This window comes from Poecilia reticulata, linkage group LG4 (assembly GCF_000633615.1).
Source record: "Poecilia reticulata strain Guanapo linkage group LG4, Guppy_female_1.0+MT, whole genome shotgun sequence".
NCBI lineage: Eukaryota > Metazoa > Chordata > Actinopteri > Cyprinodontiformes > Poeciliidae > Poecilia > Poecilia reticulata.
Window position 1 is genome coordinate 17,563,809 of NC_024334.1, and position 23,145 is coordinate 17,586,953.

At 39.3% G+C, this 23,145-nt stretch overlaps 2 protein-coding genes across 3 annotated transcripts in view; one reads left to right on the top strand and one right to left on the bottom strand.

Annotated features, from left to right (window-relative positions):
• Nucleotides 1-23,145, bottom strand: part of gabrb3 (gamma-aminobutyric acid type A receptor subunit beta3) — a 58,030-nt gene that overhangs the window by 8,494 nt on the left and 26,391 nt on the right. The window contains exons 2-7 of one of the 2 annotated variants that reach the window (XM_008407635.2): nt 19,989-20,036; nt 16,307-16,398; nt 16,108-16,175; nt 2,274-2,494; nt 1,011-1,093; nt 445-582 (exon numbers count right to left, since the gene is read on the bottom strand). In XM_008407635.2, coding sequence (XP_008405857.1) covers nt 445-582; nt 1,011-1,093; nt 2,274-2,494; nt 16,108-16,175; nt 16,307-16,398; nt 19,989-20,036 — 650 coding nt within the window. Of the gene's footprint in view, nt 1-444; nt 583-1,010; nt 1,094-2,273; nt 2,495-16,107; nt 16,176-16,306; nt 16,399-16,479; nt 17,018-19,988; nt 20,037-23,145 lie in introns of those variants that run through there. The other variant, XM_008407636.2, reaches the window with a different exon arrangement.
• gabra5 (gamma-aminobutyric acid type A receptor subunit alpha5) overlaps nt 22,717-23,145 on the top strand; it is a 33,685-nt gene continuing 33,256 nt past the window's right edge. The window contains exon 1 of the mRNA XM_008407637.2: nt 22,717-22,856. The gene's annotated coding sequence lies outside the window, so the exon portion shown is untranslated. The remainder of the gene's footprint in view (nt 22,857-23,145) is intronic.

Below are 23,145 nucleotides of genomic sequence, written 5' to 3' on the forward strand. Positions count from 1 at the left end.
GGCGTGCCGCCCCCTCCAGACGGGGTTTTGGCGCCCCCTCTGGTGCTGCGCCCCTATGCGTTGCATACCCTGCATACCCACTTTTTGCGCCACTGATTATACTCTATTATTCATCAAGACAAACAGGGACACACGCAGCCTCTGTATGCTGTCTCTAATCCTTCAAGCTATACGCAGACGCCAGAGTTGGGTACTAACTAGTTACATTTAGCTTTAGGAGTATTACTACTTTTTTCTTTTACTTCAGCAACTTTATTACAAAGCAGTGCTACTCTTACTTGAGTAAAATTTCCTCCTTTTGCCTTTACTTGAGTAGAAATTTGTTGAAGTGCTACTCTTACTCGAGGACAATGTTTGTTTTCTCTACTCGCCTCTGGCAGAGACTCGATGTAAGATCTGATCTGCGACCTTGGACCACCGTTGTCCCGACTCCCTTCCACCTACCAGTGGAGAAGACCACGTTCCTGGAGACGAGCTTGTAGTTGACTATAGAGAACTGAGGAAGCTCGATCCGGGTCACCCCGGTAACGGCCGTGTCTCCCCCTTTCCAGTAGAACTCTATGTCGTCTGTGGTGTACCCGTCTGAAGGAAAACCAGGAACAAGGTGTGATTCTCATGAAGTGGACGGACAAAGTGAATCTGTTCCCTGGCTAGTCCAGTGATTTCTTGATTGACTGAGATGAAAATGGCTGCATGTGATCTATAGCTGTCAATACTTTAATGGCCGCTCAGATGGCGGCCTCAGATAGCAGAGCTTGCTAATGCTAAAACCAGTCTGCATGGACAAAGTTTAGCTAGAGAGGCTGCTGCCAGTAATATCGCCCATATATGACAGGTTCATAAATCCAGAGCAATTCAGCTGCCTGTGCAGTTTCCGTCCCCTCTGCGAGACGATGAGTGTAAGAGTTTTCTTTATGAGACTCCTTGCGCTCTTCATAATTTTAAGTGATGAGAAAGTGAGGCCATCTGCCCCTGTTTCTTCTACTAAGCAAAAGAGGCTTGAGACGTACAACTTTCGATTTCCAGAGTGCAGTTCTGTTCGTCCAGCGGGTATCGCCGCAGGTCCATCATGCAGGCCGCCGTCGTTGTGATTCTGACACAAAAACAGAAAAGTGGGGAAGTGATTAGGAAAATCCGACCTCGAGTCACAGCAAAATTAGAATGGAGTTAGTGTTTCCTAATTTTGGAAACAGAACATGTTTCCAAAATTAGAATGGAAACATGTTCTGGGTTTGCACCAAAATAAGTCAGAACAGTACAGCTGGAACATATGGTTTAAAAATAAAAAATTTTCATTCCAGATCCAACTATTATGATTTTAATAGTTTTTTCTTGCTTTATTTTCTAAAATAAATAAATAAATAAATACAAATTATAGAAAATATTTTCAGAAGTGGCTTTTATTTCAGTCATTCCTTCTGTGAGTTGAACAACGGAGTAGAAGGGCCGGACCATAGTGAATATAGTCATAATATTGGAAGAATGAAGACACAATTTAACTAGAATGTCTTCAAATTAAGAGAATAAAAAGTTGCTTTTAATGACAACAATGCTTCCACAAAGTTAAGTATTTCCTTATCTGTAAAACTCATACCAAAGTTTAATTTGCATAACTCTCTTTGCGTTGGAGTTGTCATAAATGTACAACTTTATTCTACTAATATTATGACTTTACTCTCAGACTTGGAAAATAAATTACAGCCTAAATTAGGAAAACATGGTCATCAAACAAAATGACAGGTCTTACATGCGCTGACATTACTCAGAACTATGGAAACACAAAAAGCACATTGGTGAAAAAGTCCTGATTTTCCAAAAATTAAACCTTCAAAGAACCAAAAATTCAGTTTATTAATGATATCAATTCATTGCCCAGACGTAGAGAAAAATATGTAGCAATGGAAATATTTCTTAATTGATATCATTTTAAAAGGGAAGTGTTATGTATTTTCAAGGCACATGTGCCATTTTATAGTGCAATCAAGAAACTATGTTACCCTAAGCTATTATAAAAGTGCAATGTCAAACTGGACTTAGAAAATTAATGCCTTAAAATTAGGTCTCTGTCTCTTTAAGAAGCTCCTGCTCTTTCCAAAGCTCCGCCTTCAGCACATGATCAAAACAGCGTTTCTCCATTAAACTTTTAACAACATACTTAGGAGTAGTGGACTGAGAAGCTAGTCGCTAATTCTATCCTGAACAAACATGTAAAAACTGCTAACTTTAAATAATATTAGACGTGCGTTCTCACAGAAAGACCTAACAGTTCTCACCTGAGTCCGTAGAGGACGGTTCCATCCGGGTGGAGTCGAATCATTCGGTTCTTAACCGTGACCCCGTGCACAAAGGATTTCTTATCGTTGAGGAAGTATGTGTCTGGGACCCAGAGCTGGTCTGCTACTCTGTTGTCCAGCGTCAGGTTGAGGGGAATCCCCACGTAGGCCAGCCTCTTATCCCTCCAGTACTGCTGGAAGTACATGGTCAGCGTGTAGTCCTGTGGAAAATAAACAATGCAGTCATGTACCATAAGACAGCACGATGGCATATAAGGGCCATTGTAGACTAAAAAAAAAAAAAAAAAAAAGGAGTAAATTTGTTAGAAAAAAACGTAGAGATGAATTGCAGAAATTCAGCATGTCATGTTTGCAGCTTTTTTTCACAGGAAACAAAAGTGATATTTATGGGAATAAGTACAATCTGCCAAGAGCAATCATATTTTCAGAACCAACACAATAAGAAATCAGAGTTTCTCTCAGTGTATTATAAGCCTGGCGGGTCACCAAGCTTTAATTGCGCCCCCGCCAGGCTAAGAATCATTTATTTATTACACCTTTTTATACACCACTAACTCCATAGCCACTGCCTGTCTTTATTAGTCTACATGCCAACAGCTTCAGCAAATATACTGACAAATGACAGATAAAGGATCAACAAATTTTGGCCACTGTAATTAGGATGAAACAACTGAAGTGCAAAAAATGTATATTTATTTTAATTGTATTTTTTTATGTTTGCGTGTTTTTTAAAACTTTACAGTTGGTGTTTAGGAACTGCTAAAAATGTCTTCCAGTAACACATAATTACCTAGTCATATTTCCAAATTTCCTGTCAACTTTTAAAAATTTACCTCAAAAACAGACATTTCTCTATAAGGTGGGTGGACGACTGCCCCACCTGGCTTAACAAGGTTTCTGGGGGAAACTGATGCAGTTTTTGCATCAGTTTCTGGGGGAAGCTGTTGATCAGCTGATTGATCAGCTTCAATCAATTCAGTTTGAAATTCAGTTTGAAGCCGATCAATAATGTTTTTCTTTTTATATTGATAGCTATTATTAATTACTACCAGCCGTACCTGCAGAGGCATGAATCATTCATTCAGCTTTCATTTGCAGCAACCTCCCATAAGTTGATCCATCAAACACAAGAGCTTCTCCTGGCTCTTAATGGAGCTCTTTACAAGCTCTCTTGGTTTTGTTCTGCTGACTAATGCTCTCTTAAATAAATAAGCAGGTCTCGGGAAATAAATAAAAACACAAAAATGCTCGCTGAAGTGGCACATTTACAGGATGAAGTGTTGCAAAAGCGGGCAAAAATCTCACACCGAAGCAGTGTGTCGGGACGAAACGACCCGGGCGTAAAAAGCCCGTTCTCTCCAGGGAGGACTGACGAACTTCCAGCTCGTTTTGAGTTGAATGAATTACACTCTGCGATCTGATAATGTAATATGATCCAGATATAGTCCTATAAATAATTCAGCCTGTGTACAATAAGTGTCTCTTCCAGTGTGTTGAAAGCTTGTCCCGGTTTACTGTCCAGGATTCATTTGTTTTATTAAACCACACAGCGGGCATTTTCATCTGTCAGACTAGATGATGGCTGTGCAGTGGATCCACCGTATTTTCTCAAAACCCGTTTCATGCTGATGGGGTTATTTGGTTATTTTTCCTCCTTGTTTAGAGATACTCTTCCCCCTCGTGACTCCCTCACGGCTTCTGTAAAGGCAGGATGCCATTCTGCATATGTGGGTTGATGAATCAGCGTTGCACAACAGCTCTTACGCTACGGCAAAGAAGTTCTACCAACACACTCCTTCCACGTCTGGGTTGTGGCTATTTTAACCAGCTTAAGATCTTCAGATCCCACTTCAGCAGCTCTCCTATAGCGATACCTTAGCTTCTCCGAAGCAGAACCTCCAACATTTCTCTTCACTGATCTGGTTCGATACATTCCAGGCCTCGGTGGGTTAGTCACCACCGAAAATTCACTTTTTTCTCAGGGAGCCATGTAGGGTTGCATTTTTTTTCCTCCCTTGATACCAAACAGGTTCATTTAAAAATGCACTCTTAGCTTACTTGTGTGATAGTTAACACTTAAATGTGATAAATATGCAAAAAAATAAATAAAAAAATAAATCAGGAAGGGGGAAAACACTTTTTACACCCCTAACACACAAGGTACAAAAGTTGGAATTTTCTAACTTCATAAACGTGGGTGTGTTTTGAAATTATTCTCCACAAATTCCCTTCATCTCTGTCCAGTCTTGTCTATTCTGAAATCCCTAAATAAATTTTAGGGTGTGCAGACACTACAAGGTACACTGGTCAGATTAGACGAGACACCCTGAAGACACCATCCCACAGTAGAGCACGGCAGCATTTATCAGGCTTTATGATGGTTTTCATCAGTTGAAAGAAAAGTGGATGGTGTGAAACAGAAATAATGGAAGAAAATCTGAACAAGGCTGGGAATTAGTTAAACACACTGCCATAGCTACAGTGGAATGGTTTAGATTGAACTACAGAATATCACAACAATCCTGGGAACACTTGATAATCTGTGTTTGCAGGTATGTGGGGTGAATAATTCAGTCTCTAGATGAGTCAAGTTTATTTTATTTTATAGCAGTTGTTTTGGGTTTTGATTGTGTCATTATTATTTCTAGTGATAGGTTTATCATGTTTATTTCTTCCTTGTGTCTCCTAGATTCTTTTTCTTAGTTACCTCATTAGCTCGCCCCCTGCTGCCTCTCTCTCTCTCCTTGGTCTGATTTCTACTGGCTCCCCTCACACCTGCATCCTGTTAGCTCATCAGCCCCTGTCTTTTGTTCCAGCATTCGGCCTTGCAGAATTTAAACACTTCTTCTGCTCTCCTTGCTGGTTCCTCCAGCGAGGAGCAAGAGTGGGGTTAGTTCCCCGTTGTTTCTGCTTCCTTCTGCTTCCTGTGTTTTTGTTCTGCCCTGGCAAACTCAACCGATTTTGGCATAAAATGCTGTATAAAGAAGAAACTTCAGACAGCGTCTAACTGCACGTGGTTATTATTAAAACCATGTTGGGGTTAATTATGGGAAAACATAATATGAAATGCATCAATGGAATTTTTTATACCAAACTTTCCAGTTTTATATTTTCCAAATATATTACAAAAGTGTACCCAGCATCCTGTAAAAAACAGAAAAGGACCAATGATGAAGCTTGGCAAAACATGGAGCGAGAACCTGAGACGGAGATCCGCAGTGGGAAGTCCAACAATGCACTTCTTGCAGCCACACAAGTAGGACAGCTAAACACTAAAATTAGGCCTTTTAGCTGGGTCAAAAGAGGCAACGGCCGCACTGTTAATAATGGTGTATTGTCAATCACTGCAGGGACGAACATCGATGTTCCTTTATTTTAGAATATCCTTATTAACTTATTCTGTATTATAATTATTAGTATAAGAAACGGTAGTGCCCATTTAGGTGCTAAACTCCTATAATAGAAGTATCTTAGTGGGTGGTAAATTAGATTTGACTGCTGTAATTTCATCTCTACTTCTAACTCAAGCAACATTTGAGAATGATGACTATAAATGGATTTCATTAAATGAAAAGGGAAATTCACAAACTAATAACTGTGAATGACAACAACTGTATTAAAACTGATCTGTAACCAGATTTCAAGAGTCCAAAGAGCAACAAACCCTCTGCTCAGAGAGGCCGCCCTTGTTAACACAGTGCAATGAAAACACACTTACGCCCTGCAGATGTCTGCCGCTTTTGTTTATTAGTTCAAATTTACTGCTTCTGATTAACAAACATTTTTTATTACCATCAAACATAGTTTGAGTAAATACAAAATGCAGTTTACAAATTAGACTTTCATCTTTTAACTGGAATTATCTACATGAACCACACTATTTTGAGTTTAATTTTACAGGTTACCTGTTTACCTCTAGAATTAAGAAACTTGAACAGAACTTGTTTGACAACAGGAAGTCAGCTAAGACATGCCAAAAAAAACAACACATCCAGAACTCAAGATAAGAAACATAAACATTGACATCGGGAAAGAGTTACGAAGTGATTTCTAAGGCTTTGGGACGTCTGGGAACCACAGTAAGAGCCTTTATCCACAAAGGGAGAGAACAGGGAACAGAGGTGAACATTACCAGGACTTTATGACTGTGGATTGGAGTTGTTGCTATCAAAGGTTCTTAGATGTAGGGTGCTGTTACATGTTCACATACAGTAGGACCAGGTTAGTTTAGAAATGTTGTTCTTAATAAAAATAAGCATTTTGTATTTACTCATATTATCTTTATCTGATATTGATGCTTGTTTCATAATCTGTAACATTCAAATGGGACAACAAAACACCAGAGAAATCCATATAAGGGTCAAGCCTTAACATGAATGTGGCCAAACCATAAAGAAGATTAAGGGTGTTTCCACACCTCATAGTCTGACGAACTCGGTTCAATTCAGGACCACAATTACAATATTTGCTACATTCTAAGTTGGTGTGGTTTGCTTCCAAACGGCAAAACCTTTGAAAAAACTGTTCCCCTCCTCACCTGCAACATGAACCACTGAAGGAAACGACAAAAACCTCTGAAAAAGACATGAGCGAAACTTCCTTCTTCATGTAATGTAATCAAAAATGGAGTAGCATCAGATTTGAGCAGTTTTGGCGAAAGACCACAAGCTATTTCTCCCGCTGGCACTAGCGGGAGAAATGGCTGAACCACACGTTTCTGTTGGTTTTATTTTCCCAGAATGCCCTCTGCTATAGTCCACTTCCTGCTGTTGGAGTGGTCTCTGATACACTTGATGTTCACATATACATTCAAACTGCACTAGAATTCACTTCAACCAAAGAGAGACTTTGGTTTTTACCCAGACCAGAGTTAACTTTTTTTCACATTTCCCCAAACAAATCAAACTTCCTAGACAAACGAACCAGAGTTTTGTTAAAGCAGACTAAACAAGACTGGTGTGATTGTGTCCTAAAGAATAATGGACAAACATAAAATCTAAACTGTTAGCTGGAGATAGGCACCAGCAACCCTCTCGACCCCATTAAGGGGCAAGAGTGTACAGAAAATGGATGGATGGATAAAACCTAAACTAATGCGAGTGTAGTTTCTGTAAAATATGTATTCCTTTGCATTATGAGCTAAGTGTTCAACAAATAAAGCACCAGTGTTGATTACAAAACTCCTAAGACTTACCACATACTTCAGCATCACCTTCACTTTGCAAATCAACATTAACACAAACCTTCATGCGATCTAAAAATTTCCTACAAGCACAGATATTCTAAATGCTGATCGTAGAAATGCCTGCAGACGGACTTTGGTTTAGGCTGCTGTTTGTTATGCAGGCCACAGGGGACACTGAAAAACATTTGTTTTCAGCTACAGAGACTAAATGAGACCCGGTGGGAGGGTGAGCCCATCATCTTCAGTTTGGAGAGTTCACTATCTCACACTCAGACATGGTTCCTGCGTGCCAGTCAAACACTGTTTATGTCGACTTAACACCGCCGTATCTGCTGGGAGTACAAGAATAGCACTCAGTGCTCCTGCCCTGTGTAAGGAGTGTCTATCATCACTTCACGAGACAGTCAGATCTTCCCTGTAGGATTCAAGTGCAAGACGATGGTTTTTTGTGCATTTGATGACTTCTATCTCTGCATCCATTACATTTCTTTCTGTTACCTGATTGTGGACACATGAGGTCCAAGTTTTAACTATTTATAGTGAATCTAGCTTTTTCAGCCTGGTGTAAAGCTGGATAATTTTACTCAGCCTCATTACGCTGAATAAAAACAGAAGTTAAACATCTGATAGAACTGGGTCTTTGCAGGGTCTCATGGAGCAGATCAAGGTCAGCAGCATGCTACCTCTTTCTTTATTTGAAGGCTATACAATAAACAAAAGCTACTAAGTAGAAATTGTAATTTTTTTTTATAGTACAAGCACATTTTTCCATTTACATTAGTAGAACGGGTGGAAAAGTCAAGTCATGGTTAAATTTAGAGCAAAGGCTGATTTTCTGTTTTTTTCAATGGTTAATAACCTGAATAGACAGCTAGTTTTAAACTCTATGTTTATGTGAACAGGGTGCAAAACTCTGATGTCCTCATGTATTTTAAATGAATACTAAATGTCTTAAAATAAAAATATTCTCTTCCCTTGTCAGGAAATAGAAACAATTTTTCAGATAATTTCTTGAATGCCAGTGACTTGCACCACTGTTTATTTTGTTGGAATGTGTTTTGTTTTTTTTTTTATGTGGAGTTTATGAGAGGTTCCGGCTAGAAATAGTCGGCCTCACCTCGACGCATGGCTCTGGACACCCTAGGCAGTTCGATGATCAATTTTGTCATCGTTTAATCTGATCTGCGGCTGTATGTCTTGGACACTCAGGTGAAGAGAGGTGCGGAGCTGTCCACTGACCACTACCTGGTGGTGAGTTGGCTCCGGTGGTGGGGGAGGAAGCCGGTCAGACCTGGCAGGACCAAACGCGTAGTGAGGGTCTGCTGGGAACATCTGGCGGAGTCCCCTGTGAGACGGAGCTTTAACTCCCATCTCCGGCAGAACTTCAAACACGTTCCGGGGGAGGTAGGGGACATTGAGCCTGAGTGGACCATGTTCCGTACCTCCATTGCCGAGGCGGCTTATCGGAGCTGCGGCCGCAAGGTTGTTTGATCTTTTCACAGATTATCTGTCCTCATATTACACTGTCATGACATGGTTTCAGTTTTAACAAATATGGGGGAAAAAAAAATATTTTTGTAGAAGTTACATCCTGCAGCATTAAGCACCAAGACAGAGTGGAGTTAAGGGGGTTTCTGTTCCTACTGGCTCACATCTTAGCATTGTGTAACGGAGTGTGAAACTCTGCATGTTGCACACAGAGAACTGCACCAGGGTTTCTAGCCGACTTCTCCTTACTTTATGAGTAGTTGCAGCCTGCAGCTTTTTACCACTTTGTGTGTCTGACTTATTAACTGAACCCCCTCCATTAAAATCTTGGAGAACATCTGTAGTTTTTAAGGGTAACACTTCCTTCAGGCAGAAAGTTGCTTTATGTTAAAGTGTCAAAATGGATGAGGAGTTTTTAGCACATGATGGATTTGTCTTTCAGCTGACTCATACTGAGGCGGTGTGTAAAAAAACACCTTTGGGAGCTTTACTGGATTAGGAGTTTCATGGACAGGGGGCATTTCTGCACTGTGGGTAAGATCTAAAGTAGTTGCATCTGTCCCATTTCTTTTGTCCTTTATTTGCCAATTATGTGAAGTAAATATGAAGTAGGAATAGATATAAGTAGCAATTCTTGCAGATTGGAAGTGTTTTTTTTTTTTGGTATCTTAATAGAAAACAGGTAAATTGCTATTCATGGTATAGAAACATACAACTAGTTGCTTGTTTCTTGCCAATGACTTTTATTATGGAATGTCTTGTATAGGCGACTTCTTTTTTTGTCCGTCTTGAATCTGCTGTAGTTCTAACTCTGCAGCATAAGCTATGTTTAAATTGGACTACGGATTTTCTGCGTTTGGTCAGGATACAGTGAAGTTCACTCTTCTGCAGAGAGGCTGCATCAGACAGCAAGGGACATAATCAAAAGTCAGATGTCCTGAAGCAGTACTCGTGTTCCTGGCTACTCAAAATCCTTAAGGGGGCGGTATTATGTGTCTTCCAGGCGTACAGTGCCATTTTATAGCACAAATATGTCTTACCATGTTACTCAGAGTTGTTATAAAAGTGCTGTACGTATAATATTACTTTAAAGAAATTTTAGTTTTTATTTCAACAACCTGAAATTGGGCGTGTCTCTTAAAGAAGCTCCTGCTCTTTCCGAAGCTTCACCTTCAGGAGTTCGTCAACATCAATCCTCTATTAACCCTTTAACAATATTTTAACAGTTGAATGGTTGCCATGGGAGATGAAAGAATCTGTCAAACACACATGAAAAAAATCAAGGTGACACTCGAGATGGGATTCTGATGAGGAAATAACATTATAACGCAATGTTATTAGCTAATACATAATAAGCTAATATTATGTATTAGCTTACATAGTACCGCCCCTTTAAAAATCTGGCCTTTGGGTCTGTTGCAATAAGCAATAAATCAAATTAATCGTATAAATTAAAATGAGCTCAATAAGTTCCATTTCCATAATTTATAATTTTCTTTTCTCTCTCTGTTTCTACCAAAAACTGGATGATAAAAATCTTCAGTATGGTGCTTTGGTTTCACTTAGCCAATTTATTTGAAGAAGAGATTATATAATTGATTTCATCTGTTGTTTCTGTTGTTTGGTAACTTTACTTTATATATTTGAAATGTCCTCCAGTTAAATGTTAAATGTTCATTAGAATCTAAGGTTTACCGATTTGTGAGAGCGTGTTCTTGTATTATTTTGCCATTGGCATTATACCACTTGAAAATGGTTTCAAAACAACAATATTATCATTTATCGCAATAACTACTGGGACAATTTATCGTCAGACATAATTTGTTAATGTGACAGACCTGCTGATCTACCTATTCTGATTTTGGCTGATTCTTTGGTCTGAAAAGTTTCTAAACAAAGTAAGTTGACAACGCTGGAGTGATTACTGCTAACCGCACACGTGCAGATGGGCGGATCTGTCAGTCAGTCCTTTCTGACATTAGAAACAAAACTTATAGTAAAATCATACATACAGTAGCTGCAGGCATTAAAAATAAAAGCTTATGTTTTGAGGTGGAGTCAAAGCAACGCCGTCAGTGATCCTGTGTGTTTGATAATGTATAGCCCATCAAGATGCTGAGGCTATTTTTAGCTGGCTCACGAGTCATAAGACGCAACTCCATTATCGCTAACAGGGCCGGATCGCTTTTAACACATGCTCAAGTGCCATTTGTGGGTATGCAGCAGGGTGGAGCGGGGTGTTATCTTCTAGATGAGACCATTCCTCAGGCTGGAGGGGTAGATGCACTTCCTGGGTCCCCATCTGCACGCCCAGAGCCATTAGCACAGACAGTCTGATCCGATCACCACAGACGAGACGGCATCCTTTCACATGGCCCAGCGGACAGCGAGAGCCAAGTTTAAATGTGGGGGTGGCCTTTGCTTTTATCCCATCAAGCGCTCTTTTTTTGATACGTGATAAAAAAAATTTCAGAATAAACGAGTCGACGATTGATATGAATGCAAATCCGGGTATCATTTTCAACATATGCCTACAATGAATCAGGAATACGTCATTTTGCTGGAGTGTTAAGTCGTTTCTGGTTTGAATCACATTTGGTCTCATGTAAGGTATACGCAGGGGTGAAAGTAAGGGGGTATGGTAGGGTATACTGCGTACCCCTAAAAGATTTAGCGGGCTTACGCAGTACCTGCAAGAGAATGGAGCAGCTGTCAGCTGTAAAAATCAATGGGTTCACTGTGCAGCCGTGAGTGCACCCACTAAGCAGCCGTGATTGATTAGTTTTTCAAGAACAGTCTAAAACACGACTTAATCAGTTAATAGCTTTTTTCCCCATTTCATATTGTTTCTGAACTGTTCGTGCTTTACTAGAGCAGGGGCACAATACGTCAATCGCGGAAGGTTTTGAGTCGATCTCGGCATTAGGTGACAAACTGGACGCCGCCAGGACGCTGAAACCAGCACGTCCTCCTTTGGCTCGCTTAAAACGTTCGTAACATTATTAAAGAACAACAAAAAAATCAACAAAACGTGTTCAAATTAATGACAAAACAACAATAATAATCTCAGTGATTATTGTTTCAACAAAGTGTTGCGCAATTCTGTGCGTTTCAGTTCCATTACCAAAATAACCAGCAGAGCAGGAGTTTAAAATTAACTAATCGACCACAGCTGTGTTCAGAGAGGCTTATTAATGATCGCAAAATAAATATCAAACCTGCAAACCTAATATCGTAACGGACTGAATGTTGTGTTTTTAAAGTAATCTCTGGTCGGCTTGTGGAGCGCAGGAGGTTGCCATGGCAGTGAGTGTGCTTAAATGACAGAGAGAGACTGAGAGTAAAAAGGTGCGAGTGGTTTAGAGTTGATCACCTGTTCGGGTTGTTTTATCTTTGTTTACCTTAGCCTTGGTGCGTCACAGTCGCTATAATTTCTGAACGTTCAATAAATGACAAACTTGGACTAATTATCCCATTCATCTGTGAGTATACGTCATTTACAACAAACATCAAACACGGTAAATATGTTTCATTAACTATTTAACAAGCAAACGGCTTCTACCGCGATAATTAAGTGAAATTAAATTAATTGTCTAATATAAAAAAATAGTTTGGTGCTGTCGGGTTCAGAGTCTGAGAGGATTTTCCTTTATCAAACAATTTTGTTTTTTGCCTCTTATTTAGTGGAAATATTGATGTTGATGAGATTTTCTCCAATATGATAACCGTTTTCAACCTTTATAGCTCCACTGTTGAAAATGAGGCTCTAACATTCACAAATGACAGTGAAATAAAATCCAGTCCAACATCTGGTTTGAGGTAATTCCTAAGGAACCTGTTGGAGGAAAAATATCCCAACTTCAGAAGATGAGCTTTAACCTAACAGAGCTCTGTGGTTCCTCCTATCAGTATGAGAGTCRGGGTGAGGAGGCGCCATGTTAGGAAGAGAAGTGGAAGCTGCAGGATCTTCAGAACAAACAGGTCATAATGCTAGGTTTACTGATTATCCCTCTGTCTGGACACAGGATCAATAGAACCAGTTTAAAAGCTAAACTGAATGGTTATATGCCAGACATGGAAAACTGGGATGCACTCCATGCCATGATGTTCAGAATTTAGGTCTCATGGCATCTCATAGTGTCAACATTGCAGCCAGTGGGCTGAAGGAGGAAATACAGCTTTATTTTATAGCAATTCAAGAGCTACACAGCTTTTATTGCTTCGCAAAAAAATTAATCAGCACAGAAACCCCAAAGCATGCATATATATATATATATATTTTTTTTTTTTTTTGACCTCTTTTTTTTTACTTCTTATTTTTCTATTGCAAGTTAGCACTGTAACGTTTACCTGTCCTTTTCATTATGAAACATTTTGCACTTTAATCACTGTTAAAACTAATTTGTTGGTAGAAATCAACAATTTTTTTTAAAAAATCAAATCAAACGTAAAGTATATAATTAATTTTTTTATATTTATTTGGGATCCAATAAAGTATTTTTGAATTTGAAAGGTTACATATGCCAATAGTCAATACCGCTCACATCCAATAAGTATCTTTTCTATCCCACACAAGTCATCATGCACTGTTTACTGCAATTAACCAGCAACGCACCAATATGATAAATGTGTATATATAATTCCGGTAAACTCTAATTAAACACTGAAAAAAATTATTAAAAATAAGAGTTAAATCAAACTCTACCAGATTACAGAGCAGCACCAAATAGAAGTTGTCATAAAATTCCTCTGATGCATAGACATAATTTTTTTTTAAAAAACCTGCAAAAATGTACTCTCTCTCAGCCTGAGGAAAGGGATTCATCTTTCAATGTTTGAGTCAGAATACGTCTCTCGGTCCAGACATTTTGATGGACGCTAATGTGAAGCAAATGGCAATGAAGATAATGATGGGTTTCAGGACATGAACTATTAATTATCTACATTTCTCTTTGAGGTTTTCATTGGTTTTCCTTTAATACATGTTTGCCATTTGTGATGTTTACCATCTGCTGATTCCACCTCAACTGGTTATGTGACATATCAAAACCATAGTCATTCGAATGACATGCAAATCCAATGTAACGCATGTTTACAGCGAATAAACAGACCAGAGGATCATATATTGGAGGAGGAGGAGGTTTGGTCACTAGTAGTTTGCTAACTACTTAGACTTGGTGATTTTCTTTGGCACTGATTTTCTTTGGTGCACGAGTATTAGCATGTTCTGCCAGGACATGCAGTTGGTACTTGTAAATTGTTGCTAAATTATTCATAAACTTTTGTAGTGCTCTCGCTATAAACGGCTCAGGGGTTATGATTGCAACAGGAGAGAATTCAATTGAACACAGATGAAGATTAAAGGTGACTCAAACTTGGAGGAAAACGGGGGGTTCGAGTCGTTTCGGACGCAGAGTGTTATAATCAGCCCGAGTGTCTCAAAAACCGCTGATCTACGGGGTTCTTCCTTTTCTCAGGTTTACAGAAAATTCTCTGAAAAAGAGAAATTATCTAGCAGCAGCTATTTGAATGAGAATGCCTCATTGGTGTCAGAGGTCAGAGAGGAATGGCTGTCTGGTTTGAGATGGCAGAAAATGAACAGCAGCTAAAAAAAAAAAAAGAAATACTTGTTACGACTAAGGTGTGAAGAAATCTCATCTCTGAACACACAACACTGTGACCTTGAAGCAGATGGGCTGCAGCAGCATCCCACTGCTACCAGCAATCACCTGATTACCAACATAACATTTCTAATGCTGAAATCTACAATTTTAAACGAAAATGTACATTAAAATCGTACTAATTAACTGGAATAACAATAAATAGGAAAGAGAATTTTCTAATGTTCATTAAAACTGGGATATTTCAGCTACTGAATTGCACCAAGTGTTAAATGCACCTGGTTTATTGTCAGTCTGACAAATCATGAGAGGTTTCTTGAAGATTTCGTTTCATCTTACCACATGCAAGAACACAATTCAAATCCTCTGCCTCCATATCACCCTGACAGCTAATTCTAAGTGACTTTAATCACCAAGTTTGTTTATTTAAGTTGTTTCTAACTTTTCTTGGACTATCAGCCTTGTAGTCAAGGCTCTGCTTTTAAACTTGGCCGGACAAAACTATTTACTTTTTGTTAGTTTGTCAAACGTCTACAGTGTGGAAACAGGAGGCAGTAGATAAACAAAGACAGAACTTCCTGGAAACCTTCACAATAAGAGCCTCAAGAACATATGAAAATACGAGTAACTTTGTGCTCTCTTGATTCTTTTAACAAAAACATAATATTAACAACGATGTTAATATTATGAACACATTCTAGAATATGTGCATTCATATTCTAGAATGAACATTCTAGATGTTCAATCTATAATATGAACATCTAGAATATGAACATTCCAGATGTTCATATTGTTACGCTCCAAATAAGAACAGACCACAGAATCAACAGATCACACAGCCTGACTACCTGGACAAGTGACAAATTGTTCAACATTGCCTGCTTTAATGAGTCAAAATTTCAGTGATATTTAGATGGTACGATCAGATTTTGGCATAAACAACAGGAAGACATGGACTCCCCTTAGGCTTACATCAATGGTGGCGGTGTAATGATATGGGAGATAATTTGTTTGTTTACTTTAGACTTTGAAAACCAGAGCCTAAATGAGACTTTTCACTGACCATCTTCACTTACTTTTTTTTTTTTTTAACCACCATTGCACTGAGAAGTAGCTCCTATAATGAGCTCAGCAGATATACAGTTCCTCCAGGCGTTTGCTAATTGCTGCTGGCTAGTCTGAAGGAGCTGAGCAGGGGATCTGAGGCAGAGTGCTGCTCTGTGAGGTAGAAGCTTGTAAACTGCACCTCAGAGGAGGAGCTTCGTCCTCGAAGGTGGCCAAGCAATTTGCAAAGCTAAATGGTTGCCATGGGAACATGAAAGGCTTTCTCAAACGTGCATGAAAGTATGTTTTTGATGAGGGGATAATATGATAACATGATGTAAAGCTGAAAAAAGTCAATTTTACATAATACTGCCCATTTAAAACTCAGTTCTAAGATGTTCACAACCCAAGCAACTCAACCCATCTCGCAGAATGTGATAAAAGTTTAGCACAAACAGCTTAGGTATAAACTTACCATATTAACTTCTGATACCATGTCTATGCTAGCCACATCAATGCTCATGCCAACAGCAACCGGTGGACCTAAAATGAAAATAAACAAAATACAATAAAATAAAGGAAAATTTGGTTTACCGGCCCTAAAATTAAAAGAACAGTTGGAGAAACATTTATACTAAATATAACAATAGCAATAAATAGCCTGAGTCATATACCTCCAAAGTCTGGCCGGAGACGAATATCATATCCTTTCAACAGTTTGTCCACAGTTTCTTTGACAAACGACATGTTTCCTGGCTCGTTGATGCTGAAAAACAACAAACAAAGGTTGTCAGTCCTGGTGGAGAAAACTCTGGTGTTCGGTTGGAGCCCCCACAGAGGCTCTCACCTCTGGGCGCAGCACATCACAGCCACGACCAGCGGCAGTGAAACAGCGTCCAGCAGCCCCCTGCCCTGACTCCCCCACATTCCTTATGGACTCTCTCGGTGTGTGGCTATTTTTAATGACCAAATGAAGGTGCGAGTGAAGCTCTAGCTAAGGTGAGAGTTGTTCCCCATCACTTCTGCCTCTGTGTCAGTCTGTGTTGCCAGCCTTCAGCAGACACAGGCGCGGTAACTTGGACGGTCCTTCCCTGTGTGAGACGACGGCGGAGCCGCACACAGCCGCCCTACGGTGGCCGCTCCGCACTCCCAGCATCATCCTGGGTGGAGGCTGCTTCCAAGCACTTTTAGCTCGAACGACGGGGAGTTTTGTCTGGCGTTAAAAATGCTCTAATTACCGTCGCTCTCGGTAAAAAACCACGGAGCGAAGCCGAAAGGGAAAAGGAAAGGCTCCTGAAAGGAGTTTCCAGAGTTGAGAAAATGATGTAAGAGCCATATCTAATTATTAGAGCACGTGACTTCAGAAATCTACAGCCGCAGTTTCTTTACGGTGTGGACCAGAGCTAGTGAAGCAGTTTATAATGTACAGGCTCAGAACAAAAGTCGGTAAAAGCTGGGGTCCTGCTTTTAAGGCGACTCCATGTGTATCTAAATTTCAGTGATTCTTGAGAAAGGGACAAAACAGGTCCTATTGATAAGGCACAAAATGTGAATAAAATATATACAAAATATAATTTTTTCAAATATCTGACTAAACTAACCTGGGTCATGTGAGCACAACAATGTATATTTTCCTGGTGTTTGCTGAATATTTTTTTATTTTAAACATTATAGTAGGTGGATGGTGTCTTTAAAATCCCTTGTCCTGGAGCAGAACTCAATACATTATAATAGTTTAAAACAATTAAAGAAATACTAAAATAATATATTATGACAAATAAGTATAAGTATTCATATAAATAATTATAAAAGTATCAATAAATTGAATTAAAAATCATTTTTATATATTTCCCAACTCCATTGAAATTTGTCCTATAGTTTTTGTCAACACCGTCAGACATAAAAAAAAGTATTAAAAAAAAATCAGGCATTATTGGGGGGCACCAGAACTTCTGCGGACCTCATGACCTCTTCCTTTCTCTTCCTTTGCCAAGAGGGCTAGTTAGCTCTGGTCAGCTTATGTTATTCTTTAGTTTTTTCTTCTGTTTTATTCCTATGTTGCTCATCACAACCATGATGCGTCAACTCCATAACTGACAATTTACAAAACTTTGAAGAAATTTTGTGAAATAAAAGCTTAATTTTAGTATACTGTAAAGATTTCATGGACCTGATGAGCTACAATATGACCTCCTTCAGAATAACGTCATATAAATTGAGGTAGTTTGGTATTTTGTCAACTCTGTCAGATGTCAACTCCGTTAGAGTTTTTGTGACTCTTTCAGTGAAATTGTTGACAAATCTCACATAAATGTGTAATTCATTCATCTTAATGTATTTTACATAAATTGCATTACTTCACATGTATCAAGTATTTCTTTTTACTCACTAGTTTGTCACCACCTTCAGTTCTGTCAACTCCATCAGATGGACTTTTGGTTGTTTTTTGTTTTAAATGTTCTTTTTTTTTTTGTTTCTTGAGAAGCATTTGTCCGTAAAAATGAGTAAAAAATATTACTAATAGTGTATTTTATAAATTATTTTATATTTATTTTTGTCAGATGGTGATGACAAAGTTCTGGGTCAGGTCGATTAAAAATGTAATTTTTTTTTTTTAAATGTTGCAACTGGGAGCCTGAATCTTATCATCTTTACATTTCCAAAACATTATTTGTCATATTTGCATACATAAGGTTGAGAAATAAAAAAAAATTGGGGGAAAATTAAAACTCATTTTGTCCCTATTCTTAAGAATCACTGATTTAATATTTCTGTTTATTTGTAATTTGCTCCTTGTAATATTTTGTCCCATTACAGCAACACACTGCAGTGTATTTCATTGGGACTGTGAGTGATGATGAAAGGAAAATGATGTACATTCAAAATGTTTTACAAATAAAATATTGTGCTGTGCATTTGCATATTGCCTTTCTGAGTTCAAACTTTGCAGAATCACACTTTGCTTCAACTGCATCTGCAATTATTATTATTATTTTTTGTTTGTTGATGCATATCTCTACCACTTTTATACGGGACAACTATGAGTTATGCACTCCACAAATCTGCCTGTATAGAACAGAAAGAAGAGGGTCCGCTGTTGAAAGCCAGTAGAAGTTCTTGTGCAGTTTGGACAAACCATAGGGGACACAGCAGAGAAGTGAAAGTACATAAACTCTTTCAGAACTTGTGCAAAGTTTAATGTGTGTGTGGGGGAAAAAGGTACCTTTGAAAATCATCCTAAATACTTCACCCCCACAGAGAGCTGGAGTCAGAGAAAAATTTTGGCTGGGCACCAAGGGCCGGATTTACAAGGATGTGGGCTCCTGGGCTGGAGTCAGATTTGGTGACTCCAGATCAGATTTGGTAGAGAACCAAATATACCAAAGCAAATTTCTACTAATTTGCATTAGTAGAAATTTACTAATGCAAATTTCTAGTAACTTGCATTGGTAGAAACAATTTCTACTAATGCAAATATTTTTTGAAACGGTTGATATGTATTGACAGTATAGTATGAGACAAATAATCTGAAAAAAGGAAAAAAATCAAGCTTTTCTGCCTCCTCCCATTGCTCCCAGTGCTAACTAGGAACAATCAATCAGAGACAGGAGGCGGGTCTCAGCGCTGTCAATCACCCTCCTGTGGTTGATCACCCCCCCCCCCCCATTTCCTTTAAGCTACGCTGAAGCTAGCAGAGCATGTCGTGAATGCTAAGGCTAGCTAGCACAGCCATCGATAAACGGTTTTCGTGTAACAATAAGTTGTTTCCCCAGTGAGTACATGAGCTTGACTGACAGCAGTAAAACCCTCCTCCTGGCTCTGATTGGTTGCTTTTGATCGGGACCGGTGCGTTTCTTCCGAGGGCAATAGCAGCTCAGGGAGGAGGTGGAGGAGATCACTCTTTTCACAGATTATCTATCTGATATTTTAATTAACACGTTAAAAACATAATTTATAAAAGTTACATACTGCAGCTTTACAGTATACTGTCTTCTCCTACCTGTATTAATTTGTAGTGGAGCGAAATTCTTCTACTAGTGGAACACGACCAAAAGAAAACAAACAACCTAGTGGTTACAGTTACTGGTGAGGATTTCCTGAGAATGTTTCTAAGCTTTTATTGTTGGCTTGCTAATGCGTTTGTTGTTGAGAGAGAAAGAGAGAGGAAGAGAGAGAAAGAGAGAGAGAGAAGGAGGTTCAATAATGCAGCAAGGAGCTGGAATGTACTGGACCCTCAGAAACCATTTCTCTGATTTGTGCAAGAGATCAGCACAAGTTTTTGTCAGCAAATTTCAAAACATTTGCAAAAAAGCCTCCTATTGTTGCTTCCCTTCAGAGAGCGAGGAGTTCCCTTACCTCGTATCGTAAATGGCGTACAGCTTTTTATTCCCATCCACGGCGTTCCTGTGAAAACAGAAGAGCAAGCATTATTATTATTATTATTTATTTATTTAGCTGTTGTTGTTGCATTGCTGACTTTCACTGTCTCGGACTTGTTCCAGGGCGCTTCGTTTCAAGATTTGTCCACTTTTAGCACACACCGTCAAACATCGCCGCGACTTTCCTGTCTTTCTGTGGCACCCGACCCGTCTTTTCACCCGACCCGTGTGGATGGGATTCGATCCACATTTTTGGGAGAAAAGCAGAGAGCGCTGAAGTAGATGTGCAGAGGTTCTGTGTGACATATTTTCGTCTCCTGCAATCTAGACCACCGACAACAAAAGCAGCAGTTTTCAGCTGCGTGTCCCACTTAGGCCATGAAAAAACAGAGGAAAGAGTGTGACAGTAGCCTTTTAGAAATCAGGGCCGGCATTGTTTGAGTTTATTTTACCAGCTTGTTTTAGTGGAGCTTAATAAACTACTTTATAGCAAGAGTTTTGTTTAATTGCTATGAAAATGTCCACAATATTTATCTTCTTTTTTAAGAACTTACTTTGCAACGAAATGTGGATTTGAAAAAAACAAACGCCTATATAAGGAATAGTTTCACTTTGCTAGATGCTACAGGACAAATTCTCATGACATTTGCACCAACGTTAGATGCATCAGAACCAATAAACTACAGAATGAAACTTGTGCTTCAGAATAAAGAGTGCATTGGTATCACATCGAGTTGATGTAGTTTGACAAAAGGCGGTCCTCACACTCATTGCTGACTCATTGGACATCTTGATCATGAAATAGCATAAATAACACTGGACCAGTTCCCAATATAGAGTCACTAAAGTTTAATCACACAATTTATACACACATACAAAAAATGCTGACTAGAAATAGTCCAACCCCCCACTCCCCATGTCTGGCGCCCCCTTTAGTGCAGCGCCTCTTTGCATTACATTCAGTGCACACCCACTTTTTTGCTTCCCTGGCTACTAATGTCATGAAGTTCAAGGCTATGAATACCACGTTAGCGCACTAGAGCCATTGTAGATTAAAAAAAGGAGGAGGAGGAGGAGGAGGAGGAGGAAGAAATTTCCGCCATAAAATTTGAAAAATGTTACATTTTTGGGGAAATTTTCTGAGTTTCAGAAGTCGGAAATTTTCGAATTTTGAGGTTTTTTTTTTTTTTAGAAAATTTCAGATTTTTGTTTTCTAGAAAATGTGCGACTTTTCCTTTCCAGAAATGCACCTTTTTTTATTTTTTACTAGAAATTTTCGGAAATGAATTTCAAAATTTCTGAGTTTTCCCTAGCACAGGGGTCCCCAAACTTATTCCTGTGAGGGCCACATAACTTTTTCCCTTCTCTGTTGGGGGCCGGAGTCAGTTTGTAACAGAATAAGTGTGACGTTTGCAGGAGTGCCTACATGTAAAAAATTATTGTTTTCCAGAAAGCACAATCAAATAACATTCTCTGGGTTCTTCACAGAACAAAAGCCAGGAGATAAATAATAACACTATTAATGAAATAAATAATAACCAAATAACCCTCTCTGGGTTCTTCAAAAAAATATCTAGGAAGGATTATAGTCCGTATTTTCTGAACTATGAGCCGCACCAGACTATAAGCCACAACCCCAAAGTTTTTTTTTTTTTTTTTTAAACCAGTAAACACACACATATAAGTCGCAGACATCTCTGCCGCTCCAGGTTTTCCACAACGATGCAGCAGCTGCAGAGGGGGGCGGACACCCAAAATTTGAGTCATAACAGGTCAATTGAATATCACATTTATTACGGTTGAAAAAGAAAAAGTTGCCAAGTTGCTGAACTGATTCTGGTAGTTTCCAAATGGTAACTGTAACAGTAAAAGTGCTGATCCTTTGTGTCTGCTACTAGCATGTGCTAAATGAAAATGGGTGTCTTCTTCTTTAGATCTCAACGGCAGCTTCCATCCATTATTATTGCACCAATGCCATCTACTGGATCCTAATATATATACCTCAAATTCTCATAATGATCCTAGTATTATTTTTTTTTAAAACGAAAAATCTTCTTTTTCCCCTCAATGCTATTTAACTGATCAACAATATTCTCAAATTTCAATTCCCTATTAAAACCAAATTCTGTTTTAATGGGCACTTTCTTCCTTTATTTCCAATTTTGACTTCCAATGATTGACTTCCTGCTAAAGAGCCCCCTGGTGGGTGAAGAAAAATCCACATATCAGCAGCTTAAAGTCCGGAAAATACGGTATATGAAAAAATATCTAAATGCTCTCTGGTATTGTTCAGGGGGCCGGACCAAATGTGGAGGCGGGCCGGATCCGGCCCGCTGGCCGTAGTTTGGGGACCACTGCTCTAGCACATTTTTGACTTTCCAAAATTTCCTTTTTTTTCTAGAAAATTTCTGAGATATTTTTTTTATGCCCCTAATATGCCGTCGTAGTCATGTTTGTAAAACTAATAGAGAACACATTTGGCTCTGCGGGACCGCGGTACTAAAAGTGCGTATATAGTCAAAGAACATTAAGGTGAGTCAGATGAGCGCGTTCATTTCCAGCAACTGCGTTGTAGAAAGATAAAGATGGTTTGAATCTTTTCTTCATGTCTCTCTTGACTCCTCTCTCTTCCTCTCACCCTCTCTCCATCCACCCCTCCTCCTCCTCCTCCTCCTCCTCCTCCTCTCTCTCCCCTCACACATCCTCCTGCTGTTCCTGCTCTCTCGCCCAGTTCTGCTCAGTGCGCAGTGGATTCCGGATCTTACTACGTCCTCTCCCGCTGAACACACTGTTGGATTTAGTGCAAAGCTCGCCGTGCGGCACCTCGGAGACCAACTAAAGGATGGTCAGTCCGCACAGCTGTAGAGGAGGAGGATGAGGAGGAGGAAGTGGGGGGGGGGACCCTTATTCGTTTCTGCCGCCTACTTTCTTTTTCCTTCTTCTTCATTTTTATTTTATTTTTATAATCGTTCCGGGGAGAGCTGTAGCTGACATTGAAAGCAGCAGTCTTTGTTTTACAGGAGCGGGTCGGGGTGTAAATGAATCTGCGTCTGAGAGGGCAGCATAAGTTTGATCCTCTGTCGTGGTGAGATTCGGCGAACTGCGGCACATGCGGCGGGAGCGGCGCGGCGGCG